Here is a 25,482-nt window from a genome sequence, read left to right on the forward strand (position 1 = left end):
ATATATCATTTGCGAGCGTAAACGCGAAGGAGTTCAATATTTCTTACTCGAAAATTAGTCTTGAGGGAGTGTCTTAACTGAAACTAATAATGCTTAATAGGCTCTTTGCTACTATAAATTGATATACAATTTTCCACGGGAAAAGGGATAGAATATGCGAGCTCTATACACATGTATCGACGAAGGTATTTTAACGACGGCTTATTGATAGCTTATTACACAAAATATTACACACGTCACACACACACACAGCCTGATTATTTTCCCTCAGTTTTCCCCTATTTTCAAGGAATTTACATTCACATTTTTCTATAGTTCTTTAAAACGCCTGAACTGTTTGGAATAAATTGAGTAATATCAAATAATCCAAAAAACGTTTCGATACTTGATCATATAAAAGCAACACATTAATTATCTTTCGATACGGTGAAGACAATCTGCTTTGGAATATTAAATGTCTAATGTTATCATGATTTTTTACAGTATATAAACTTTTCTTAATTAAATGGTGTATCTGTTATAAATACACACACACACATCGTTTTAGAAACAATTTCATTGGATTATAAAAACAATGTTTGAAAATTTGTAAAAATTGAGATAAACGGTACATAATTGACAGCGACTTTAACGGTCGATGGCGAACGGTGCTGAGGAACCCTGTTGCAAATAGCACACCATTAGCCTCCGTATGAGACGGACGTAATGTTATACATTATGCTCTAATGACTACGTGTGGATTGCTGCTGCGCATAAGTACGCGAGTCCGTTGTTCTCTTTTCTCCCGATCATCATATTAAAGACACAGGTGTACTCTTCAATAATAGTTTTCAACGCTCAACATAATCTAATTAATATAATAATACGAAGGACAATTTTTTTGTAAAAGTCCATCAAAATATTTTCGAGCAGATACTTGGAAAGATTTTTTAGTGTAAATAAAATTCAAAATAATGTGTACAAAATATAATTATCGATTTTGTTTAATCTTGTTTTTATTTTTATCACTCTGAAATGTAAATCCCTGTAAATAATGTCTCTTCTTATTTCAACGTTATCTCAACTAATTTCATAATTTGTATAAAAAAAATTCTTTCATATATTCTTTTACAATTATTTGAGAAATTTTCACCAAATTTCATGAAAGCTGAAAGCTACTTTTTTCGAAATTGTGTATAAATATAATAATACTAATTAGACTGTTTAAAAATAATATGAAAGTTGGAATATAAGTATAAAAAACATAAAACAGTTATCAATTTAGAATCGTCAATTTTTCTTCATCAAAAGACAAGTGCTGTAACAATTCATCAGACATAATCGTGATAAAGTGCATCTTAACTAAGTAACGAGCAATGAAGACAAATGAGTAACCGCTATCACCTGTCCGTCCATGACATGCCTTCGGGGCATCGTCATGGTGCAACTCGTGTTTAATTAAGGTTAACGAGTAACGTACCTAGCACGTAATTAAGGAGAACGTAACCGGCGTAACCGCTTACGTTTAACTTTACCGCCTTCTTGCAATCGGATAACGTCAGATTTTTCTGCAAATCGTATCTCTAATTAATTTCTCTAGCATCTTTAGTTAATCCAATACACACAACGACACAACGTAACTGGAATCAAACGCACGAAGAACGAACCCCTTCTCACTATCTCATACTTATTATGAGAAATGACGTGGAGCGTTCTCCTCTTTCTTTTTTTTTTCCATCTCGGCAAGCCCCTTGCTCGATTGCATCTTCCCGTCAACGAGAAATCATGAATGCGCATGCCAAATCTTTGAAGGGAACGATGACGGGATCCCTCGCGTCAACGTCTTCCTCGTTTATGCCTCGCGAAAGCGACGTGACGAGGAACGAAGTCCCTCCGGGCGATTTCGGACCGGCTCGTTTTCACGGCGGCACGCCATCGCCCCTTCTTCTTCTCATGTTCGTCGTCAGGACATCCTACAGATTGTCCCACCACGTGGCCACGAGGAGAGATTCGGCGGCCACTGCGAGATCCAGCGCGATGCATTCCAATGCAAATATCTCTCGCCCTGGGGACACGGCGTAATCGTCGCAATTTCATGCTTCCCAGAAATTCAACCTGCTCGCCTTACATCTCCTCTCTTCTACGATCCTTTCTGAAGCCTGATACTCTCTTAGCTCATCCCACCCCGACCCAGTACTTGATAACTCACCCTCGAGTACTTTGGAGCGCCTTAATATTTCATTGCTGATCGGGAAGGAATAACAGAATCGTAAGTGGCTCGTAATGAAGGGTATATTTATAGCTCTTTCGGAATGATGGATGAACCGCACGATTTTATAAATCATCTTCAAAGTGATGTATCGGTCTCTAGTCTTTCTATTATTCTTTCTTTTCTTAAAAAAAAAGAGAATTAAAAACACAGATAATCACTTTTCTTAAAGAATACTTAAGAAAAACGCTGTAGGATATAAATTAAGCAATGAACCAGCAGGAGGCTAAGGATATCAAGTTTCAGCTTGTCATCGGATCGGTTTTAGCACCTGTTAACCGCTCTGTTTATATAGTTTACTCGTCAAGATGTCAAAGTTAAGACGGTAAAGATAAATCGTCGTGAAATTTTTAATTACTTTTTTAGATGATTAGTCATTTGCTTCTTAAGAATTTTTTGATATAAGTTATTCTATCTCGTTTCTGATTTTATCATACGAATATGAAATACTTGACTATATTTAAGAGAACAAAAACAAGATATGTTTATTCAGTTACGAGGAAAAAGAGCATAAAGCTAGATAATTATATCTTATGGCAACTATTAAAAATCCTTCCTCTTAAAAATGCAGATTAAGATTCTCGTGTTAAAATAGTTTCTACACGTACATCAAAATATTCATTGCTCATTTATCTTCTCACTTATATGTATTTCTCACGACGGATCTCTTTATTTCAGGGTGGTCGGAGCGGTGGTGGTCGGCGCGGCTGTCTGCAGCCGCATCCCTGGATTGGCGAAAAGTCAACGCGAGCAGTGCAGAAAAGCGCCGCACACGATGCCGGCGGTGGGCGAAGGCGCCGCATTGGGTCTGCGCGAGTGCCGGCACCAGTTCCGACATCACCGTTGGAACTGTTCCCACGTATCCAACGATCAGGTCTTCGGCCACGTGGTGGTAGTGGGTAAGGATTGTTCTGTCACCAGCACTCGGTATTTATTACGCCGCGTAATATATCGTGGATGCTACATACGTATAAGATATTATACTTGTACTCTTCGCTCCGCGAAAGGCTCTCCTGCCTGTGTTAAAGTAGTAGGTAGCAGGATGAAATTGCGCAGTTAACGTTTCAAGTATCTGCAATAGAAACGCTGTGTAATTGAAAACGTAAAAAAAAGAAAAGTTTGGATATATGAGAATCCATCACTTGAACGCGCACATAAAGTAGTATAGCTTACTGCCTGTTATGTATCAGTAAGTCGCGTGCGTGTTGGAACATCCTCAGTACATATATTACGAGTTAAAGAAGACACATGGCTGTTACATCATTCCCGCATTCTATTAGACTCGCACTTGTACCGCACTAATGATCTTTTCATTAATATCCTCGTGCTTTGTCATCAATCTATTCATTTACATTCTAAACGGTTTTCTCTCATTATAGAAGGTTCAGTGATTAAAAATACACACACACACACACACACACACACACACACACAATTTCAGAATTAAATTAATAAATTCTCCATATATTTTACCATGAAAATCACTACTCTCGTGTAATTATTGAATAATTGATCAGCGATTGTATATTTAATTCTTTCAGTCATTCCACTTAAATAAATCAAAATGGGCATTATTCATGCATAAATATTTTTAGAGCTCATAATTTTATCAAAAAGAAAAAGTGGTTTATAATCAAAAATTTTAGAAGAAAAAGAGCATAAAACCACGGCACAAGTTGTTTTCTAATTTAGAAACTTGAATATATTAAATATCACAGAAAACAACTTATGCCATGGTTTTATGCTCTTTTTCTTCCAAAATTTCTCATAATTTTATTTTAAAAAACCAATAAAAAAATAATGTACATTAAAATATACATTAATATACATTCTTATATATCATTTTTTTTCTTATTGGTTTTTTTTAATAAAACCAATAAGAATGTATTAGTATTCCAAAGATGGTAATATTAAGCCAATATATTCAAAACCTCATCCAAACTTTGATAAAAATATTAAACTCCTTCAGTTTTCTCTTGAAGCTCAAAATCGAAAATTCTTAAATTAAGTTCTATTCGGATCTCTTTAACGCTAATTCGAAAGGACATTTTACGGCAGTGCTGGGTCAGAATTTTTATAGCGCTTAGAATTTTACGGATGAGAGACGTGGTAGCGCATTTTTATCGCTATGGAAATCAGAGGAACGGCAAGTGGTAGTGGACTACCATACATACGCATCACATTCCGGTATAAAATAGGGTCTGGTTTCTCGTGTTACCGTTTCGTCGTGACTGCAACTTGCACTTCAAGTACATAACTTACGTTCGAAGACCAGGATTATCCTGTGTCCTTGTCGATTAAAAAAAACTAGTATTTAGAAATATAATATATATATACATGTTCTTTCAAATCAATTTTCTAGATAATTCTAAACTTCAGTATTCTAAAATAAGATTAAACTTGTACAATCTCGTCGTTATTTTATCTGTAGTTAAAAGAGAAAAAGTTATCTCTCGCAAAGTGCAATTATTTAAAAATGTGCTCGATAAAGCAGATATCTTTAATCGCTTCTGAATTTTTTATGGTAAAGAAACAACCTAATATCAACAAGCTACGCGTCGCATCGTAGTGGCGGATCGGTTCGATGACAAATGGCGAAAGCGATATTTTTCGAGAACAAGATAATCCCCGAGTGGAAGCTGATATGTGATCCAAAAATATTGTTAAATGCGACACATTTGTCATCTCGGCATTAAATATTACAAATGTGAGTCGAGGGGATAAATGTCCCACATCGAAGGAATATTACTCGGTTGTATATGTATAGCGTGTTACATCTCGAGATGTCAGACTTCGTGAACCTTTTAGATTTTAAAGAGAAAAGAGGAAAACAACTGAGGAAAAAATTTCCATTAAAAGAAAAATTAATTACAATCGTAATAATTTCTCTGAGAGACCAAGATATTTTTTATCTTATTTTTTTCCATTTCTAATAAAAAAGCTTTTAATTTGAAACGTCCTGTATGCAAAGAAGAGCAGATGTAACAGCGCGGCGCTTCGTAATGGTGCAAGTCAGCAATTTTTCATGATTAACCGAACGGATTAAACCACCGAGGTAGAAGAATCAGAGAAGCTTGGTAAACACAATGTGATTTACGACGCGCAACGAGATAATCGTACTTTGTTACCTGTACTCTTGCCATTGTACAAGCCTCGTCTGTCATCATCGAGAGGCTCGTGGGTGACTTCTGGAATTCCACGCTGAATAAAGTGCGTATATAAATACATTGTAAAATCCTGCTAAAGAGATTGGAGAGAATATTATGATTACGTGAGATATTTGCGTACGTCACAATTATGTATGCAACAACTAATTATGAGTTTAGCATTTTAATTAATGACGATCGCTACCTTTTTATTAAAGTTTACACAAGATGGAGTGCGTTTTGCAGACGTGACATCGCGAAAATACGTGTAAATATTTATTAAAATCTTGACTGTTGTCACATCTGCAAGTTGAAAATGTCGTAGAATTTAAAATCGAAGAAAACCCGTACGGTATGTTTTTTAAAAGAGCGAAAACGTTTACGTACGCTCGGCGACACGGACGCAAAGCAGAGAAGGAAAATAAGCGGCGACGCGAGGAAGTCGGACGAGAAATAAGAAGACCAGAAATTAATGCGCAAAAAAGTATAAATAACGCTTATAAGAGACAGTGGGAGAGAGGATACAAGATGGAACAGGCAGGGCGGTCGGTTGCTAATTTAATTAGTGAAATTAACGGGGCCGCTCGACATGCCGAAGCTAAATGCAGCGATATATATGCTTTAAAATATTTTCCTGCTCTTAAAACACTTGCATTATGTATTCTATGTAATTTGCGAGCATATGTGTAGAAATAGAGAAGTCTCAAATTAAACAAAGTTCGATTGATACATTTAAAACCGTATCAAACAAGATTGTCAAACAACATAGAGATAATCGTCGAGTTGTGTTTAAGATCTATGTTGCTAATTAAAAAAAAGCTATTAATGAACAGAATATAAATTGCTGGTAGCATATTATATATAAAGCATTCATTCAGATCTTTGAAGATAATTCTTATTTATCGATATCGTGAAAAAAAATTAAATACAGATGCCTCTAGGAGTTTATTTCTGGATGTCAAAATATTTTCAAGATAAACATAAATTCATGTCATTTTTTTCTCCACCCGTGATTCAATTACAATCGCGTGTCGTGCGTGTCAAATGTTAACGATATAACAGATACGATTGTAATTCAATATAATTAGGTGCATCGATCGATGTCGATCTGAAAACTCGTTACAGAAGCTGCGACGCTGCTCAAAGCCGAGACGTCGTGGCCCACTCGAATGAATTCTCGTGGTGAATACATTTTCATAAATTAGGCAGATTTATCTGGGAGACTTTTCGAGATCCGAGAAAACGTGGGCAGCGATCGTCTAATCGTCTAAATGAAACGACGTAATTAAGAGATCCATTACGTGGACGATGGACCATATATTATCCGTTGTAAATTCAAGCGAGAACAGGACGTCGTTCTTGACGTCCTAACCCACCGATGTCATCACGAGAAATTACAGAGGGATTTCCCCTTCTCCCTCCTCTCCTTTATCCTCTCTTTCTTTTTCTTTCTCTCGTTTATTCTTCCAATAATTAAAAGCACTCAGCTGCTTATAGCAAACGAATTCTTCCAAAAATCGTTATCTCGTCAAGCTGTCGTTCTTATCAGCGAGTAATTCCATGCGAATACCTGCGACTCGCCAAAGGGCTAATATTATTTCGCGCATGACAACGTTATTCGGACAGCGTAGCAAACGAGCGATAAGCGAAAGCGGGAGGAATAGCCGAGTGACAAAGAGAGCGCGAATAAGGAGCTGATGTTCGTACGAGACACCAAATGTATCCTTTTCTGCTCTCCCTCACCCCCACCCTATCAACCCTTGGATAACACCGGCGAAGATACTGCATTAATGTAGCGTCCTATCAATTTCTGTTGCAAACCTCCTCCTCCTCCTCTTCATCCTTCCGTACACTTATATCCGCTCTCGCGCTTGTACGCGTTTTTTTCATTTTTTTCAACTTCTTATCCGTCTCAAATAACTGGACTGGCCCACACTCGGCGCTCTGGCATGGACACACCTACCTACCTGCGTCTACCTGCCTTTACCTGTCTTTACCTGCCTGCTCGCTTGCCCGCTTGCCTACCTTCTTACCTGCCTGCCTGCCTGCCTGCCTGCCCGCTTGTCTGCCTGCCTGCCGGCTTGCGGTTCCTCCCCTGGTGCACAGTTGATGCATTCATTCTCCTGTTCCGCGTCCATGTATACTCATATTGAGCTATATCGCGTCGATGACCGTGCGAAATAGCGCACATGCCGGGTTCGACACACATATATACGCACGCATATACAAAGTAACGATGGTACAAGCAATAGAAAGACGATTTCTTCGTGCGAAAAGATGTTCAGACGGTAGAACCTTTTTATTTTGTTTTGAAAAATGTTAGTTTTAAAAATTGAAAATCAATATTTATTGAGGATATTTATTTGACTATCTTTACTGTTCTATAAATAATAAGAAAAAAGGCTCTATAGTTTTATAATTTCGAGGGGCACGCGCGGATATATATATTTATTTTATATATCGTATTTTATGTATCGATTAACCAGCTTTCACAAACTAATTATACATATAATAATTATATCGCGCGGCAACGCGAATCGATTTATCTCTGTCAACGTTATCTTACCGCTAATTTGCTCGATAGATTGTTTGAGAATTTGCCGGCTTGCAGAAACATCCATGGGACGTTTACGTCCATGAGAAGTAAACCCGGCATGTACCTACATATCTACTGTCCAGTGAAATAATTAGATTAGATAATGCGTACGAGAGTGTCTACAGAGGAAACCACTGAAAGAAGAGTCATTTTCAAGAATTTACGGTCGATGTTGCTGCATTTCTTTTACGATATCCTTCGGTTATTCTCGGAACTGATATTTATTCAAAATCAAATTATGTACTCGGGTCTGTTTAAGTAATTACGAGACTGCGGTCAATCGTATACTTATGTATCTGACTACGTGATTACGTTTAAAATAAACTTGGATGTCGCACGCACCACAGTGTAACCATCGTAATTCGCCGTTATTAGCAATTTCGATTGTATACGTGTAGATTTGTAATAGTGATTGACTATTAGATATTGCCGTGTGTAGGAAGATGCAAGATAAAATTCCATGTAGAACTAAATGGGAGTCGTTTTCTCTATCATCCGAACTAGTGCCTGGCGATGATTTATCTGCCGAAGGCAAAGAAATGAAGGTGCGGCGGGATGACGAACGGGATCGATATAATTCAGCGTATTTTAGTGTGGAAAAGTGCCAACGGCACGGTGGATCCCGGTATGGATTGAGTTATGGACCGGTACGCTGGGGTGCTCGCTCTCGAGTCCCCAGAGGCTCTCACCGTCTGTGGATATAAGACCTCTTTAAACCGTATAAAAATAAACTAGTTAATAAATTAATATATCGCCGGCCCGTATCTCTTTCCCCGTTGACCGCTGCTGTGGACAAGTGCCTCTGCGAAAATCGCCAACGAGTCGACCAGGGCCATTAATAATGATGTGTAAGTGAGTCGAGAAAAAGAGATAGACAGAAACGAGGACAGAAAAAGAGAGAGAGAGAGAGAGAGAGAGAGAGAGAGGGAGGGGGAGGGAAGCAAGACGATGAACTCGCAAAGATTGTCGTTGCTGCCCTTCTTATTAAGATGTAACCGGTCATCGGGAACGGTGTACGATAAGTACCTTCCAAGAAAATGCTCGAAGAGTGGCGGTTATAAGATTATTTTTTTCGGTTCTTTCGATAACAGGTACTCAATCTTCACGAGTTTCGCGCGGTTTGTAATAACAAGCGCGATGATACCTCGCTCGTTTACAATGTCACGCGAACGTCGTGAGTAATTCTCTGTGCGAGTCTGCAGCCCCGAGCAATATGTATAAGAGATTTAACCCTCAACCTTGTCACGACAAGTTTGCATGATTCAACTACAGTAATTAGTTGTTGAATTCAACGCTATTCTCTATACCAATTTCGCTACTTGAATTTAATTTCGCTGTATATCAATTCCAAAAATGAATAATTCGATGAAATGTATATATACACAGATGATTTTTTTTAACCATACAAAAATTTAGTTAGATACAGATCTGAAAATAATTTTGTTGGCTTGTTAAAAGAATCATGTAGAACGCTTAAACATTAATAACAATTATTAATAGCAAAACATTTTAATATTTTAGCAACCAGTTTGAGCGTCCTACATAATAATTATTTTTATTGGTCCAAACAAAATTATTTCCAAATTTGTTTCTAGCAAAATTTTTAAATACTTTATTATAGCAAAAAATCGTTCTTTCTGTGTATGCGTATCTTTTTTTATTTATAAACGTTTCTTTATATCAATTTGATGTTAATGCAATTTCTTTCATACGAAAACTTGATAAAACTTGATAAACTGTCTAGTTTGTGACATGTGACGAAATATTGAATTGGAGGTCAAAGTTCACTATCGCCAAACGCTGCAAAATGTTGCAGACAGGAACCTTATTGCGAGATTACGTGTAATATACCTGCTCACACGTGACATCGTGAGAGTCTTGCGCCACGCTACGTGTACATCGAGCACACGAACAGCCGTAAATCACCAGTTTAACGTAACTAACACTCTAAACGAGATACAACCACGGATCCTCTAGGCTAACTCTGATACTAGATGCGGCCCCCCGTTGTTTGTTGCGGCTCGCACGAATACGAGTCGTGCGCATAATATGACGTGTTAAATACATTATATGTCTACATGACAAGAATCTTGATCAATGTTTTTTTAATATCATGTCTACCACGTATACCTGCCGATATCTGAAAATTATATGATTTCTTTTTTATCACAGGTTTTAAAAATCTAATAAAATTATATATATTCAGGATATTTAATGACAAAACATAGATCTTGATATTTAACAATAATAGATTTATATTATTTACTTAATAATTGCAATTTAAGAAATAGCAAATGATTGTAAATTTACAAAACAATTTTGGAACCTCTTTCAAAACTTAAGAAATTTAATTTTAAAATTTTATTAATAAATCTTGAAAGCATGAATCGTTAATTACATGAAAAAAAAAATCGTGCATAATTATTTGTCCGGATCAGTCAAGAAATATCAATCCTGTATCATTAAGAAACAAGATTTCTCCTCGAAAAAACAACTGTGAAGACATCCCGAAGTGGATTCGAATGCAAATTCAATGGCCAAACACAGATCGAATAAATATTAAGTGAAGATGTGTGTCTTAATTATAAGTAATTGGTTAATTGTCTTGCGCTAACTGATCGAGTTTAATTTAACAGTGAAATAGGAATCGTGCAAGTCCTTATCAAATTTTTGCTAAATGAAATCCAACATTACTGTTGATTCTACATAAAAGAACGTAAATGCAAAAACTAAATTGCAAATTCGTTAAACTCGAATCGTTCATTAATTATAAACTCGTTAATTATAAACATTACGCCCTAATGACTGTTCTCATTAGAGAGTAGTAAAAATCATTCGTTGCATTCGTCGATGTTTTCAACGCATTTTTTGTCGTATTTTGCCATCTACGACTTTTAAAATTACTGTTAATTTTATTATAACCCGCATGTATGCATAGAAAATATATACTAAATTTTGATAAATCATTTGTTTTAATAGTATACCAACTAAATATTTATTAAATATAAAACTACAGTTATTTGGTGCAAGAACCATTAATTTGATTTAACGTTCATTTCTATTATTGTAAATATCTATTTACTGTAAGTAAATGTTTAATTGGCACTATTCAAATAAATATTTATTAAAATTTAGTACATTTCTCTTAGTGTATTTAATTGTTTAGGTATTTCTTTGTAAACGACCATTACTAAAAATATAAATATTCATATGTGTATCCCGTTTTCATTTCTATTGTCAAAAATAGCAGACTTATTCAAATGCAAAATACATGACGTGTACGATTTCATATAATAGTTATACGATACGATACAGTGTCAATTGCTCTCTATATTTTTTTACTGATTAACAATCATACTAATCAATTTCAACAAAAACATGAGCAGCTCGCAATTAAAATCACGCCACAAATCTTTTTGTCATACACAAAAAAAAAATATGGTCGCCCTATTTTAATCCATCCACTCGACAGCAGTTTATGATGATTGAGCGATGATTATTCATTGAACCGGTACGGGCGAGTCGTTTCAAATTATAAAAGAACGATGCTACACGGCAGTAAGAGTTGGCTCCACGTTCTTACCTGTAGCAAAGAGAGGTAAAACGTGCTGCTTTTTGTCCTGTCTCGGTTCATCCGTCGTGACACAAAAGGAGAGAAGCGTTTTGGCTCGCGTGCATTACTTTCACGCCATCATGAGGGAGAGAGAAAGCACGGACTTTAAAATATTCCACCCCATACACTATCATCACGCAGTTTGGTCTCATGAATAACTTGACACTTCTCTCTTTCTTTTTCTTTCTCTCTTTGGTATAAGCTTGTATAGACGTCATGTAAGATCGGAAATCAAGAATTTAATAACAATTATATAATTAAGAAACGTTTGTTCGAAATTTGCGCGATCATAAATGCATTACACTCTGCAAGATTTATATGTTTAACTTCCCTTTTTAGACATATAATTTTTAAGTAGATTACTGAATCTAATTTGATTTTTTATTTATTACGTCATTAATTACTATTGGTATCATAGTTACTATTTTTTTTATTGCATGGGCAGTAATGCAAATTCTGACGAAAGCTCAAAACTTCATTGATAAATCAAATTTACAATCACATAAAAATTTTTATAATTGAATTAACTTGAATTTTATTCGTTAATGATCAATAAGTTCTTTCCAAAATCAAAATAATCATTGACGAGCGCAAGTTACAGTCAAATCTTGCTATTACTATTACATAATTCTTAATGTTTTCCTTCGATTTACATTTTTTCCACTCATCAGCATAACATAAATAGCTTAGCATGAAGTATGAAATCTGAATAATACATAGAAAGAAAAGTATAAAAAAGGTATAAAAGAATAACAAATATTTACTTATCTCTCTCTAACAAAAAAGTGAAAAAAGAAAAAAGATAGAAAGATTTTTCAAGATTCTCTTTCTTCACTAAAGCATTGTTAACATGGTCGCTCAGACTACTTAAAATATGCTCGCTCGTAAATAAAAATTTCGTTCCGTTCATGCACAGAATGATATATTTCCATTTTACGTGCGTAACTGAATGAAAACTGTGAAATAATGATGAATGATACCCCGCAGGAGGATAAAAATGTGTAGATTCGGATTCTAAAATATACAAATGCTGGTAGAGGTTTTAACAATAGGGAAATTTGTCTCAGCACTGATTCTTTCTGACTAACAATAAGACCAGAATAACTTAGTCTTAATTTACTCGCCAATTCGATGCGCTTTAGTCTACTCTTTTTTCAGTAGCACGTAACCGAAAAATACAACTGAAACGAGGTTAAAGAAAAAGCAATCATGCGCGGCGATTCAGTAAAACGACAACATTCCATTCGGAAAAAATGTAACTGTGTGTAAAGAGGATAATTAATAAATAATGATTAAAAATAATTAAATAATCTATAATAATAAAAAATAATTTTCGAAAAGAGAACGTGTATCTATAAACTTCTTTTCGCTAATTCACATCCGAGATGTTATTGCGAAAATCTTGATTAATGTGTATCTCAACAGAATACGATATCTAAAAGCAATGACGATCGCAAGCAATTTTTATCAAGTCACACTTTTAAAAAACATCTTATATCAAATAACATATCTTTCGACTGAATAATGCATATAACGTAACTCCCATAGATTAATAAAAAAAAAAACAATAACGTTTCATTCAGTTTGAATACCGTTCAGTGATGCTCACCATCGATATAGGTCGCGTGGGCGAGTCCAGCGAATGATCTGTCCTCCTGTGATAAACGCCGCAGGCGAATAAGGATTCCCTGTACATACAATGTCCACAACAAGGGAGACAGGGACACGCGAACTTTTAACCTCGGCACGACGAGTGAGAGAAAAGGGAGATAAAGCGCGAGAGAAAGCACGCTCCACATGCATACACACGCGTGCGTACAAGCTAGCGGACAAATGTTTTTTTTTTTCACGACGAAATAAAGATCTCGTCCAACATAAGAAGGATACAAGGAGAGAACACCGCCGGTGGTGGCCGGTGCGCGTCCGTTCACCAAGGTGGTAACTCTCTTATCGTCCACCCACCGAGAGTTAGTTTATGGTATACATCTTGTATACATCTCACACGCGTAAAGAGTTAAAATCAGGAATCCTAACCGGAATAATATTTCAATCTGATTAGGGTAAACTCGGGTATGATGGCCATAGTTTTTTAAAATGCAAAAAACATACATTTATTCTTGTTACTTTTTAACAATATTTGGGATATTACTTTCACTGAAGCTTAAAGTAACAAATACTATCGAAATTAAAGAGAAAATACTTAACAGAACTTTAATTTTATCAAAATATTACAAAGTATGCATTGGCCATCTTATCTGATTTTTAGGGAAAAGATGGCCATGATATTAAGAAAGGTAGCCATAGTATTTATAAATAAATAGTAAAAATAAAAGTATTAATTATAGGTCACATTGCAATTTACGTATCTTTATTGTGTATGTAATGTTGATTATGGCAGCTTAACTGTAATTTATTAGACATTATAACAGTTTTTAACAGACACGTGCAAAACTTTGCAGATAGTCGAAAGAAAAAATATTAGATAATATTTATAATATTGTTATTTTGAACAGTGTACTCATATGAACTACTGTAAATATTGATTATCTTTAAGAATGACTATAAAGATGCACTATTTATCAATTATTGGAAAAATTATGGCCTATGACCATTTTTTCCGTATGGCCATAATACCCTAGTTTACCCTACAGCCTAATATAAAATTCAATAATTTACTTTTTTTATTTCAACCGATTTTTAGCCGATGGAAAAAAAATTAAAATCATTTATTTATAGTCTCTTTGGTTACAGTTATAATTTTTTAATAGTTGTTTTTTTCATAATTATTCTTTTTCAACGAGAAATATGCATCGTTAAAGAAATCTCATTCTATAACGTTCTTCAAAACAACGAGATATATCTTTCTAGTTGAGAATCAAATCATTTCTCGTCCCCTTTCATCGCGAGACAAGTAACGAGTCAGGATATCACCTCGATGGCGTGGTAATATCGCATGGATACATGCGAAATACTTTATTGCCTGACACGATAGGATCGGGCTCGTTATCTTTAATAAGATCGACTCACATAAAATCGCGAAGAGTATAATAATGGAGCATCGGGAAAAAAACGTCTTACTGCCATTGGACAATGTAAGCCTTGTGGGTGGATGCGTGACGCATCGCCATTTGAGATCCACTGCCATCAATGTATTCCTCCGTCGTAACAAGAACTAAGAAGGAGTAAGATGCGAAATTTAACCCTTCCGAGGATCATTTCGTGCAAGTTTTAATACCGGCTGCGTATTAACTCGAGATTCTCGCCTTAATTAAGGTTCCGCGTTTAAATAGTCTGATTCCTTAAGGAGACTGATTGAGTCTGATTACGTCTCACGTAAGATGCATTAGCTTGCCTGTTCCAGTATCGGTAAGACTTAAAAATTGTTTAATTATTTGACAAATGATGTTCATCTCTTACCAGATGAGTAACTATTTTTCTCAGATGGATGTATAAAATTACATAGTAAAATTAAAAAAATATATCTTACGTTAATAAAACTTCGATAGGATATTTTCTATATATATTCTAAATGAATGTACCAATTAAAGTAAAACACAAATCATAATTTTTTCGATTATAAATTTATAACAGGATATAAAACGAGTGCACCGTTGGCTAAAAGCGATATATATGCAAGCTGATTTAGCTGATACGTGTAACGTTTATACCCTTACATTAATAATATCTTTAATCAATAAATGACAATCGCTAAGAAATGAATGATACGATAAAACGAAGGGTTGCGATGAGTACGTACTCATTATTAAATTTGAGTACGCATCACACGATCACCGTAAATAATCGCCCACATTCGGTGACGCGGTGGTTTATAAATTTCGTATGGCTATTACGCGAGTCACTTAAAATGCAATGATATAAATTAAAAGATCGCCAGTAAAACGATCAATCACGGACCATTCCTCTTTCGCGACTTTGCGCTGTTCTCCTCTTTTTTTTTACTTCTTGTCATTTAAACGACCACCACTTTGCGATACCGCCCTTTACTTTCACTTCAATTTACGAAATATGTATTACGAAACAATCAAATCCAATCGAAATTTGGAATGTAAATATCGGGAATGCAAATAACGTATTCTTCAGTTTTTTTTTTGTACGCGAATCAATACGGTCATTTGAACGAAGACTGATTTTAACAAGAATTTTACGTCGCAAGAAGATAATCCATTCTCGTTTTATTTGCCGCTCCGCAATATTTTCAGACGTTAATAAGTGCACAGGTAATGTGACACACAAATACACGGGTATACAGAGGACATTGCACATATACATCGCAAATAGATTGAGGCCTACTCTCGTCTTTCGCATTGCCCGTTCGGCACGAACAACGATTCTTCGGTATCACCATGAGCCGGACCCTAATATGGAAGCCGTGCTCATTTGGTGCGTTCACGTTTTACAGCTGAAATGAATTTATGGAAAAGACACCTCTCTTCGTCCGTCGGAGCGGGAGAGAAAGAGCGAGAGAAGAGTCGCAGCGACAACGCGGCAACGCCAACGAAACGATAAATTTACCCCTTACCGGCTTCTCTGACGCTAAATAGATGCCCGCGCTGCCGTCCTTTGACATAAACGCTCAGCATAAATTCATCAACCTTTTGACCGATGGTGTCCGTTGGTGTCTCCGCGCACAATCAGCTTCCTTCACGACGCGTCCTAGAGCGCCGGCTCGGGAAGAATACAATGCTCGGATAGCGCTTTCGCAAACGGGTATATAACAATCTCTCACAAATTGCTCGAATGTCTATTTATTTTCTCGATCTTTTATTATATAATATTTCATTATATTTTATTATAATAAAATATTTTACAATATTTTTTTTATAATAAAGAGACCAATTTTAAAAGTAATAAAATATTTAAAAGGAATCGTCTATAAATGAAAAATTCATTCTCTGTGGAGATACACTCCACTGTTATATTATCAGAAATAATAGAATGTCTAGAAATAATAGAAACTGAATGGCGTAAAAAGCAGAACATGTGGTATTGTGACCACAATTTTACGAGAGAGACGTAAACGCGCCGGTTGTTTCGCCGTATTTATTGCATATTGTAACGCAATAATTTATCCTAATAGCATAAATCAGTGGAAGCAATACTGGTTGTAAATTGGTTCCTAAAGGTTCACGGAGTAGACATCTTCATAGCCAACATTGAATTTCAACATTTAGCTAATGCATAATACCTCTTCTTCAACCGAATTTACATGATTATTGCACGCCCTGGCAAACACTGACAAGCAAATTACAGCTGGACGAATTTGACGACGATAGAGTGAAACGCCAACCGGCTCCGACAGAACCAAGACAGAGCGGCGCGTAGGTGTCGACTGTGATAATGGAGTGAAAAATGAATATCGTGAGGAAACGGACGTACGATAATTCATTCGACACGGTAAACGAGCTGAGAGCATGGCGTAATTAATTGCGTTCGCGCTTTACGCGCATAGATGGCGAGCGTCTAGTTGTAGTAAATTCGCGTGATGAAAATACTTGACAAGGCAACGTCCATTTGAATATGCCTGCTATCGTGAGTCTCGAGTTTCGGAACACAGTCGACGTGCAAATTTGAAATGAGCCACGGTTTGTGTAGGCATAGATGTTAAATTATTATATATAGATTATATAATAACTATATAAAATTTTAACGAAAGAGAGAGAGAGATATTATAACATTAATAATTATTATATATAAGTTTTAATATTATTACATTTTAAAACAATATAATATATATTGAAAATAAATTAGAAATACAATCGATTTGAATGTTTAAGATTTCTCAAATTTGCTTCGTCAACTTCCCTTGTACAAAAATCAAACCGACCCTCTAATGTGTACGAGATAAGAAGAGAAGAAAATTGAGCATTTTTTGTTTGCAGGTAGCAAAGAGGCGGCTTTTACGTACGCAATAAGCTCGGCCGGCGTCACATACGCAGTGACAGCAGCTTGCAGCCGTGGCAACATCACAGCTTGCGGTTGTGAACCGGCTGTAAGGTAGGCTATAAATCCCGTGACGTTTTGCGCACAGCACGCAACGTGTTAATTATAACCGATTAATATCGTATTTTTGTAGGACGAGGAAGGAATTACCGCCGAACGGTTGGGAGTGGGGCGGTTGCAGCGCCGACGTCACGTACGGGATGAGGTAATTAAACTGATAGTTAATTAATTTGCACTATCAGTTCTCGTCGCTTCTTACGCCAGCTTGCTCGCGAACGGCGCGAATACGGCGAACGCTAAAACACGCATAAATTTTAATATTATAATTTAATGTTAGGTTCGCGCGTAGGTTTCTGGATGCGAGAGAGATCGAAGGCGATGCCCGGAGCCTGATGAACCTTCACAATAATAAAGCCGGAAGAAAGGTAAGCGTATAGTAATTAATGATAGCGTTCCTTTTTGTATTTTTATCTTTATAATATTATTTAAAAAAATGCTGATAGGTTTCTCATGAGAGGAGACCAGACACGGGCGTCACAAGTTTATAAAATATGCGTCAGCAGAAAGTAATACTATGTAATGAGCACCATAATTGCCGTGAAGCAATATTAATTACCGTAACTCACAAGAGAAATCGTTTAACGCGAAGATTAAGGTCGTTGGTATTTGACGACAGCACAGCTCTTCGCCATTTCTCAATCATCCTGTCGCGTAATTATATATTCTAAGATTATATAACATCATATTATACAAATGATATACAATGTAATTGAAGTAGACAGATATACTTCCCATGAAACTTAATTTGTTTCTACGCCTAAATGTTTACGCTTGCAAACTGATTACCCGCTATTCGAAGCCCACGATTTCCTTACAAAGAATACAATCAAAGTCTTGCCGCAGAATACAAACTGTCAGTAACATCAATATTATAATTTCCCACACACACACTTAATAATATAAATATAATATCATATATATTTTCTTACATAACATTCATTAAATTTGCGCATTGATTTCTGCGCGGATTCCCATTAGTCCATCATTGCTTATTATTTCTGTTATTAAATTGACAGTTTGAATCCGTTTATGATTATTAATTTGTACATTATAAAATTGATATAATGTTATCAGTTTGTATTCTGTGAATTCTGTATTTTTAACGCGTCGTAATTAAACAAATTGCCCATTCTTAACACATTTCCTTTCACAATATTCTAATCTACCAATTCTATTGTAACGATATGTGCGCAGAATATTTTATCTCATTCATGTTCTATGCTGTCATGTAGAAAATTAGTGAAGAAACAATAATTCAAGAATAATTAATATTATAAGGAAATTAAGTAATCAATCAATTTGTCAAGAAGAGAAATGTTCAATTATATATGTAGGAATGTGTTTTAAGTTAATATTTTATGGAAAATCATTATAGAAATTGAGCCTGACATGTTAACTTGTAGCTATGGGCAACGGATTAGATCGGATAACAGAGTGATAATATCCATAATGAGGCGCGTTCATCGTGCACCAAGTGTATGCAAATCAGACATTACCAATTTTGATTTATCGCCCAATAACCTACGCGGGAAGCCAATTATACCGAGGAAGACAATGTCGGTGATCTGCGATTTGCGTACACATAACTATTTGCTTAGCGTATCTAGATATCTTAATGTTCTGTCTATGGTAATGTCCAATTTTTATTTTGAGAGAGAAATGGGAGGTGGATTAAAGGAGAGAAAAAAAGAGAGAGAGATAAAGGGAACGCAAGAAATTGCTAATGCATACAGGATTAAAATCATTTTTCCGATCTAATAACCTACAGCTCTTTTTTTTTTTTTTATCGTCATCATTCTCACGCGGCAAGGTTGATGATCGAAAACGAGCGTTTGTAAGAAACAATTGCATTACGCCCGAAGGTGAAACGATGAGGGCGGCGCGCCTTAATTGGGGAAAGTTCGTCTCGAGCTTTCGTCTACCTCGATTGGCCCTTATTACAAGCGGGCAATAAAACCTCGCTGTTAGTCTGCGTATGTGCACGTATACGCACGTACGTGTATTCCCAGAGGTAATGATTTATTCTTAACGTTGATCGCCCCGGCGCGCCACATATTTTATGCCTTGAAGATTTTTTAAACCTTCCTCCGTATGTGGCACCAACGCGGTGCGCCGGAATAATTCGAAATGTTAAACCAGTTTCATGCGCGTACGCGTCGTGTCCGCGATCGCACAATGAAGGGTCCCCATTGGGAATCGAGCGTGCGTAGGATTTTGCAGATGAACATTCGATACGATTACAACCGTTTAAGATCACCCTCGAGTTAATCGAAATGCATCTCCCGCGCCAGTGGCGTGGCGATGCGAAATCCGCGATATAATTGTTTCAAAGAACGTTGTAATCGTTCATAAACGCGAGAGAACGCGAGAATGAGTGACTTGACAATTCGAGCAGTCGTGTATTATGACCTGGGGGTCGACCGTGTATCTTGGAACTACGAGATGAAAATTACAAGAGTGAGCAAAAATCACTGGTGCAAAATTGACATTCACTGCAAATCCATGTATGTAAAAAGTGACTACATTATATGCGTATACATTATGTGCGTGAATGTGGTGAATGTTATGTGGTTTTCCGTTTAAAAATAACACCCTACTGCATAAAAAATGAATTCATACATTTAAACGTGTAATATAAGTGTCATTTTTACACGGAGAATTAATCATACACATTTTGTAGCCATTTTTTACACATTAGCAGATTTGCAGTGATGAAATTATAAATATTTTATTGAATTTGCTCACTTTTATAATTTTCATCTCGTTACAAAATATATATAATCGATTCTCAGCATCTATAAAGAATATAGTCAAATTCTCTTATTCTTTACGTATTAAAATTAAAGACTTAGAACAATTTCCAATACTTCTCTACTAACTTTATCTCAAGTAAAATATTTAAATTATATGCAAAATAATTGTATAATAACATTTCTATTTTACATAAGCACGACCAAATGAAAAATATATAAATCAGTGAAATAATGAATAGTCACAGGTTTTTATGAACGTGATGAAAAATATTTTAAAAAATTGCACGCAAGGTGATTAAAACAATCGAATTACGTATAATATTATGACAGTTCGAAGCTCTACGCCATTGATTTCTTCGTAATGGACCCGTGTATATCGTTTGAAAATGATTCAAGCATCAGGCGACGCATTCATTCTCATCGGGCGCATTGTAAGTTTTTGTTTTCATTCTCGTTCCCGCTCTCCAACCAAAAAGGCTCCGATCGCATGTGTAGATTTGAAATTTGCATAGCATACGCGTGTATAATGTAAGGAACAAATCGATGTACACTTTATTAAGCGCACGGTAGAAGTGGTAATCTGTTTCAATGCGATATAAATGCGTTTCAAGACTCTACACAAAGTCTCTGCGATATATTTGGACTTGTAAAATCAATTCAAAGAGTAGCAAAAATTTTTTATTGCTCAATAAAATAAATCAATACTATATATATAAGCAATTTAAATAAGATCTACTTTTCAAATATTGTACTGTATTTCACTTAAAATTAATTGAATGAAAAGAATTAATCAATTATCGGGCGATATTGAAGAGAGTATGTGAAACCGCATAATTATAGAAATTATATTTATTTGTAACATTTTGTTTTTTCAGATAGTCAAGGCTCTTCTACAAACGGAATGCAAATGTCACGGTGTATCCGGATCTTGCACTGTAAGAACGTGTTGGCGAACGTTACCCAGTTTTCGTCAAATTGGCGATGCGCTTATGAAAAAATACAGGAGAGCTAAACCTGTCATGGCCATTACACCACCTCCCCCACCCACAGTTCAGGTAGCTTGTTCTAGTGAACGTCTATTGCGAATAAATCAACGATCAATTTAAAACACGATATTAATTCAATATACATATAAATCAAATTCAATTGAATAACGATTTGGTTTAATGGTGTTCTTATTGCTATTTCCAAAATTTAATGCAAATTATTTGATGTAGCTTATAATTTACAGACCCTGGATGCAATGTCGCATTCAATGTTACCGGAAATGGTGCCCATATTGGGAAACGACGCCAAAACGCAAGGCAAGCCGAACGATCTCGCCAAATCGCGGCACAATCGACAGCCACTGTTGAAGAAAATCAACAAGTCTAAGAAGTACTTAGTACTTTCGACACAGAAACGGTCGAAAGACAAAGATGGTAGCCCGACTATAAGCTCGATTATAAACCCGAAAAGAATTCCAAAAAGAAGCGAGCTAGTTTATCTTCAACCCTCCCCCAATTACTGTGAGCCGAATTTGGCGCAAGGTAGCCTCGGTACGCAGGGCAGATATTGCAACCGTACTAGCACAGGTAAGAGAAAGAACAGTTTCCTGACACAAAGTTTCATAATTCCATGAATAATATGCTATCTTATTAAACATTGATCATTTTTATTTCCAAAAAAATCAGCCTGCTGATTTTTGACAGTTTTTACTTGAAATATTTAATTATCGAGATATTCTACTTAAACGCTAATTCTTCAATAAGAATTTTTTCTCGCTTACGAAAACAGTAAAAAACTTTTTCTGTTTTTAGAAACCGATGGATGCGATTTAATGTGCTGCGGTCGCGGCTACAATACACATCAATTCACGAGAACGTGGCAATGCAGATGCAAGTTTCACTGGTGTTGCCGCGTACACTGCGAGACTTGCATGGAACGCACCGAGGAATATACATGCAAATAATACTATTATCAGCGTACAATGTGTATATAGATTTGCGAAATAGTACATGTAATTATATAAATGTTAGACTTTATCTTCAAGAGTAAAAGAAACAAATTGACGTATGAGAAATGTTAATATTATACGTGATTGCAAAAACAAAACTATATCTATGAGAATATCATAATTTCAAAACTATATACATATATGAGGATTTCAGAATTATATCGAACAATGTTCTTCTTGGTGATGTTAAAGTTGATAGGAAATATCTTGTAACTTTTTCAAGCCTTTATGAAATTCCAAGTTATATGTAGAGGTTTATAGTAGTTAAACATTGGATATTAAAACAATCGAATCTAAAAATGGATCATTAAACGCGTAAACATCGTTCTATATGCTGACTTTAGATGCTGAGAGAGAATTACGCAAGTTTCATCCCGCTTTTATTTTCTATTCTGTATTTAGGGATGGGATTAAGTTCAATACGTATTTATGAAATTTAGTCAATGTCTAAATATCGTTTCGTCGATATCAGGTAATATAAGATAATTAAAAAATAAGTAATATCGAGTTTTATAAGAATTATGGATGCATTTCAGATAAGAAACGTAATCCAATCAAAATTAAGTACCTATACCAATTCATATCGATATTATTTAGAATAGGTTTATGCAGCACTTTACTTGCGAGCTAAATGCTTCCATTTCTTCATCTTGTTGAATGAAATAGAAAGAAAACAAAAAACGAAAAATATCAGAGCTAATCAGTCTCTAATGTCTATTTTTTTATATTTTCTCTCTATCTTGCTTAATGATAAAAAGATAGAAGCATTTGGTTCTCAAGCAAAGTTTCCGAGTCTAAAGTAGTAAAGTTTCCTAGGTCTGTGTGATCTAGAACATATTTTATATAATATCGATATCATTTAGAATGTATTCAAATTTTCAAAAATATACACTGATATTGTTCTAAATATATAATATCAGCGTTTCTGCTCGATATCTACATATGCACTTTTCTCTAATAATATAAATTATTTATCATTAGAATTCTTGCTACAATGCGTAGTCGTATAATGCGGAAATTACCATATAATAAATAAAATTCTGTAGCATCTACGTGTTTTATTATTTCGATTTCTTGTAGCATTTATTTCTCACTATCTGTATTGTAGATATTCTTTACTTTTAAACGACAAATTCTTTCTATTTTTTATATATAGAATTATAAAATAATAAATCTTTTAAAATCTAAAAATAAGATAAAGAAGCTTTTGTAATATTGACGCAATGTAAATTGAATTCATCCTTGATCGGGACAATTTTTTAAATTTAATTGATTAGAATTATTTTTTTAATCTATATTAAAAACTATAAAATATTAAAAATAAAATCATCAATAGTCATTTTATTACTTTCCAAGCATTGAATGAAATATGTCTCGATCTCTAAATGTTTTGTAGTGAAATTCTCTAAATAGAGAAAATTGAGCCAATCTTGAAACGGAGTGATTCAATTTTCATTTTTTAAAAGTAAGATTTTTTTTCTTCAGAAAGTAACAATTCACTTTGAAAATTTTAGAGAACAGATTTAATTAATTTAACTAATTTATAATTATACATATATACTCGTATAAATAATATATTAATTTTATATATAATTATTCTATATTTTACTATATAATTAATATATAATTATATTAATTTATAAATTTAATTAATTATTCATTCATTACACCTAACCAATTAATATTCATAAATCCATCATCTCATCGTAAAAATTAATAGAAAAAAGTATTTACCCATCGACGCGATGCGACGCGACGCTGACGACGCTCTGCCAATAAATCCGAGGTCCTCGTTCCAAAACTGCTCGCTGCGCATGCATTCTCACAAAACAACACTCGCGAAAACGCAAAAACCGAGACCGAACTAATTGTAACAATACCACAATCGCGATACTTCATTACACTCCCGAGACGAAACGATCGACGCATTATGGCGTTCTCGCGTTCAAGTCTAACGACTCGCCAAGAGATTCGAATGTCGCCAACTTCACACCGACGCCGCGCGGATACAACGCGAGTCGAATCAGCAACCGACTGAACCGAGCGAGCCGTTCGAAAATATACACCCGAGATCGCTTGCGACGTAACTCCGAGCTGTAAATTCGACAAAGCGCAGTTAAACGATCGACACCTTCCTTCATCCCGTTACGTAAATCACGCGATCCGTCACGAAAAATGCGCGAACTAGTTACTTTAGTCGTCGGCGCAATTCTCGAGAATTATTGAATAATCGGAATACGCGATACAAAACGCATTTGAATTCAAGTCTCCTTCGAGAAATAATATCGCCCATCAAGTAAAACCAGCGGCAAATGTTAATCTAGTCTATTCCTGTTCTCCTCGAATATATTTCTAGAGATAAAATTAATTTCCTACGCGGAAAACGTCCGCCGCGCAACGAACGACCGGTGATTTGATCCGCGTTCACTCATCGTGCGAATGGCGAGAGTCAATCCATCGCGTAGATGAATAATCCGACAGTTAACGGAGGACGAGGTACCTTTTTGATATCTCCAATGTCATGTAATACTTACCGCGGCGCGTTTTGCGATGTAATACATGTATATACTACGCAGTACGCCAGTACGCGCGGAGCGGCTCGCTCGGCTGCCTGCCGGCTCGAATGGCGCGACGGAAATGATGACGCCGATGACGCGGCGACCTTCCTCGTAATACGCCGCGCCCGTTCGAGTGGCGCGCTAACTGTCGCTCGCCGACAATAACAAGGATAACTTTCAATTTTCCTATACAATTAATCTACACCGAATATTTCGTTCCTTATATTTCGATGAACGGACTATTATCGTATACATTGCGAATTGCGTTTTATGAATTCACTTTTTATGTATCGTCTAAAACGGTAATTAGTTATTACATTCATTTGAGAGCGTTTAAAAATATATGGAATATAATCATTAAAATATACATATAATGTAAAATGTTTGTACAATATATAAACAAATTTCACATGTAAATTAATTTTAATGCTTTTTTTAAATATAAATATAATTTTGAATGATTACTTGAGTTCTGAAAAGAATTGTTAAAATTATGAAAAATTAATGTGTAATTAAGAGATAAAATTTATATACATTTTAAGGAAAAACGT

General features: G+C 35.4%; 1 protein-coding gene across 2 annotated transcripts; it reads left to right on the forward strand.

The window, feature by feature from the left end:
• Positions 1-2,948: 2,948 nt before the first annotated feature.
• LOC108765059 (protein Wnt-7b) lies at positions 2,949-22,424 on the forward strand. Of its 2 annotated transcripts, none has more exons than XM_018513557.1 (7): positions 2,949-3,147; positions 17,504-17,618; positions 17,698-17,769; positions 17,902-17,989; positions 21,253-21,432; positions 21,609-21,951; positions 22,177-22,424. In XM_018513557.1, exons 1-7 carry the CDS (start codon positions 3,024-3,026, stop codon positions 22,326-22,328), a joined length of 1,074 nt encoding a protein of 357 aa, XP_018369059.1. In that variant the 5' UTR covers positions 2,949-3,023; the 3' UTR covers positions 22,329-22,424. The 2 variants fall into 2 exon arrangements, with proteins under 2 accessions (XP_018369059.1, XP_018369060.1); XM_018513558.1 differs by having other exon boundaries at positions 17,914-17,989.
• The last annotated feature ends 3,058 nt before the right edge of the window (positions 22,425-25,482 follow it).

This window comes from Trachymyrmex cornetzi, unplaced genomic scaffold (genome assembly GCF_001594075.2).
Source record: "Trachymyrmex cornetzi isolate Tcor2-1 unplaced genomic scaffold, Tcor1.1 scaffold47, whole genome shotgun sequence".
Taxonomy (NCBI): Eukaryota; Metazoa; Arthropoda; class Insecta; order Hymenoptera; family Formicidae; genus Trachymyrmex; species Trachymyrmex cornetzi.

Bases quoted from the DNA above. Each gene is read 5' to 3' on its own strand.
- LOC108765059 (XM_018513557.1), top strand. From the start codon at position 3,024: ATGCCGGCGGTGGGCGAAGGCGCCGCATTGGGTCTGCGCGAGTGCCGG. The intron at 3,148-17,503 runs GTAAGGATTGTT...TTTTGTTTGCAG, and splicing joins CGGCCACGTGGTGGTAGTGG to GTAGCAAAGAGGCGGCTTTT. The intron at 17,990-21,252 runs GTAAGCGTATAG...TTGTTTTTTCAG, and splicing joins ATAATAAAGCCGGAAGAAAG to ATAGTCAAGGCTCTTCTACA.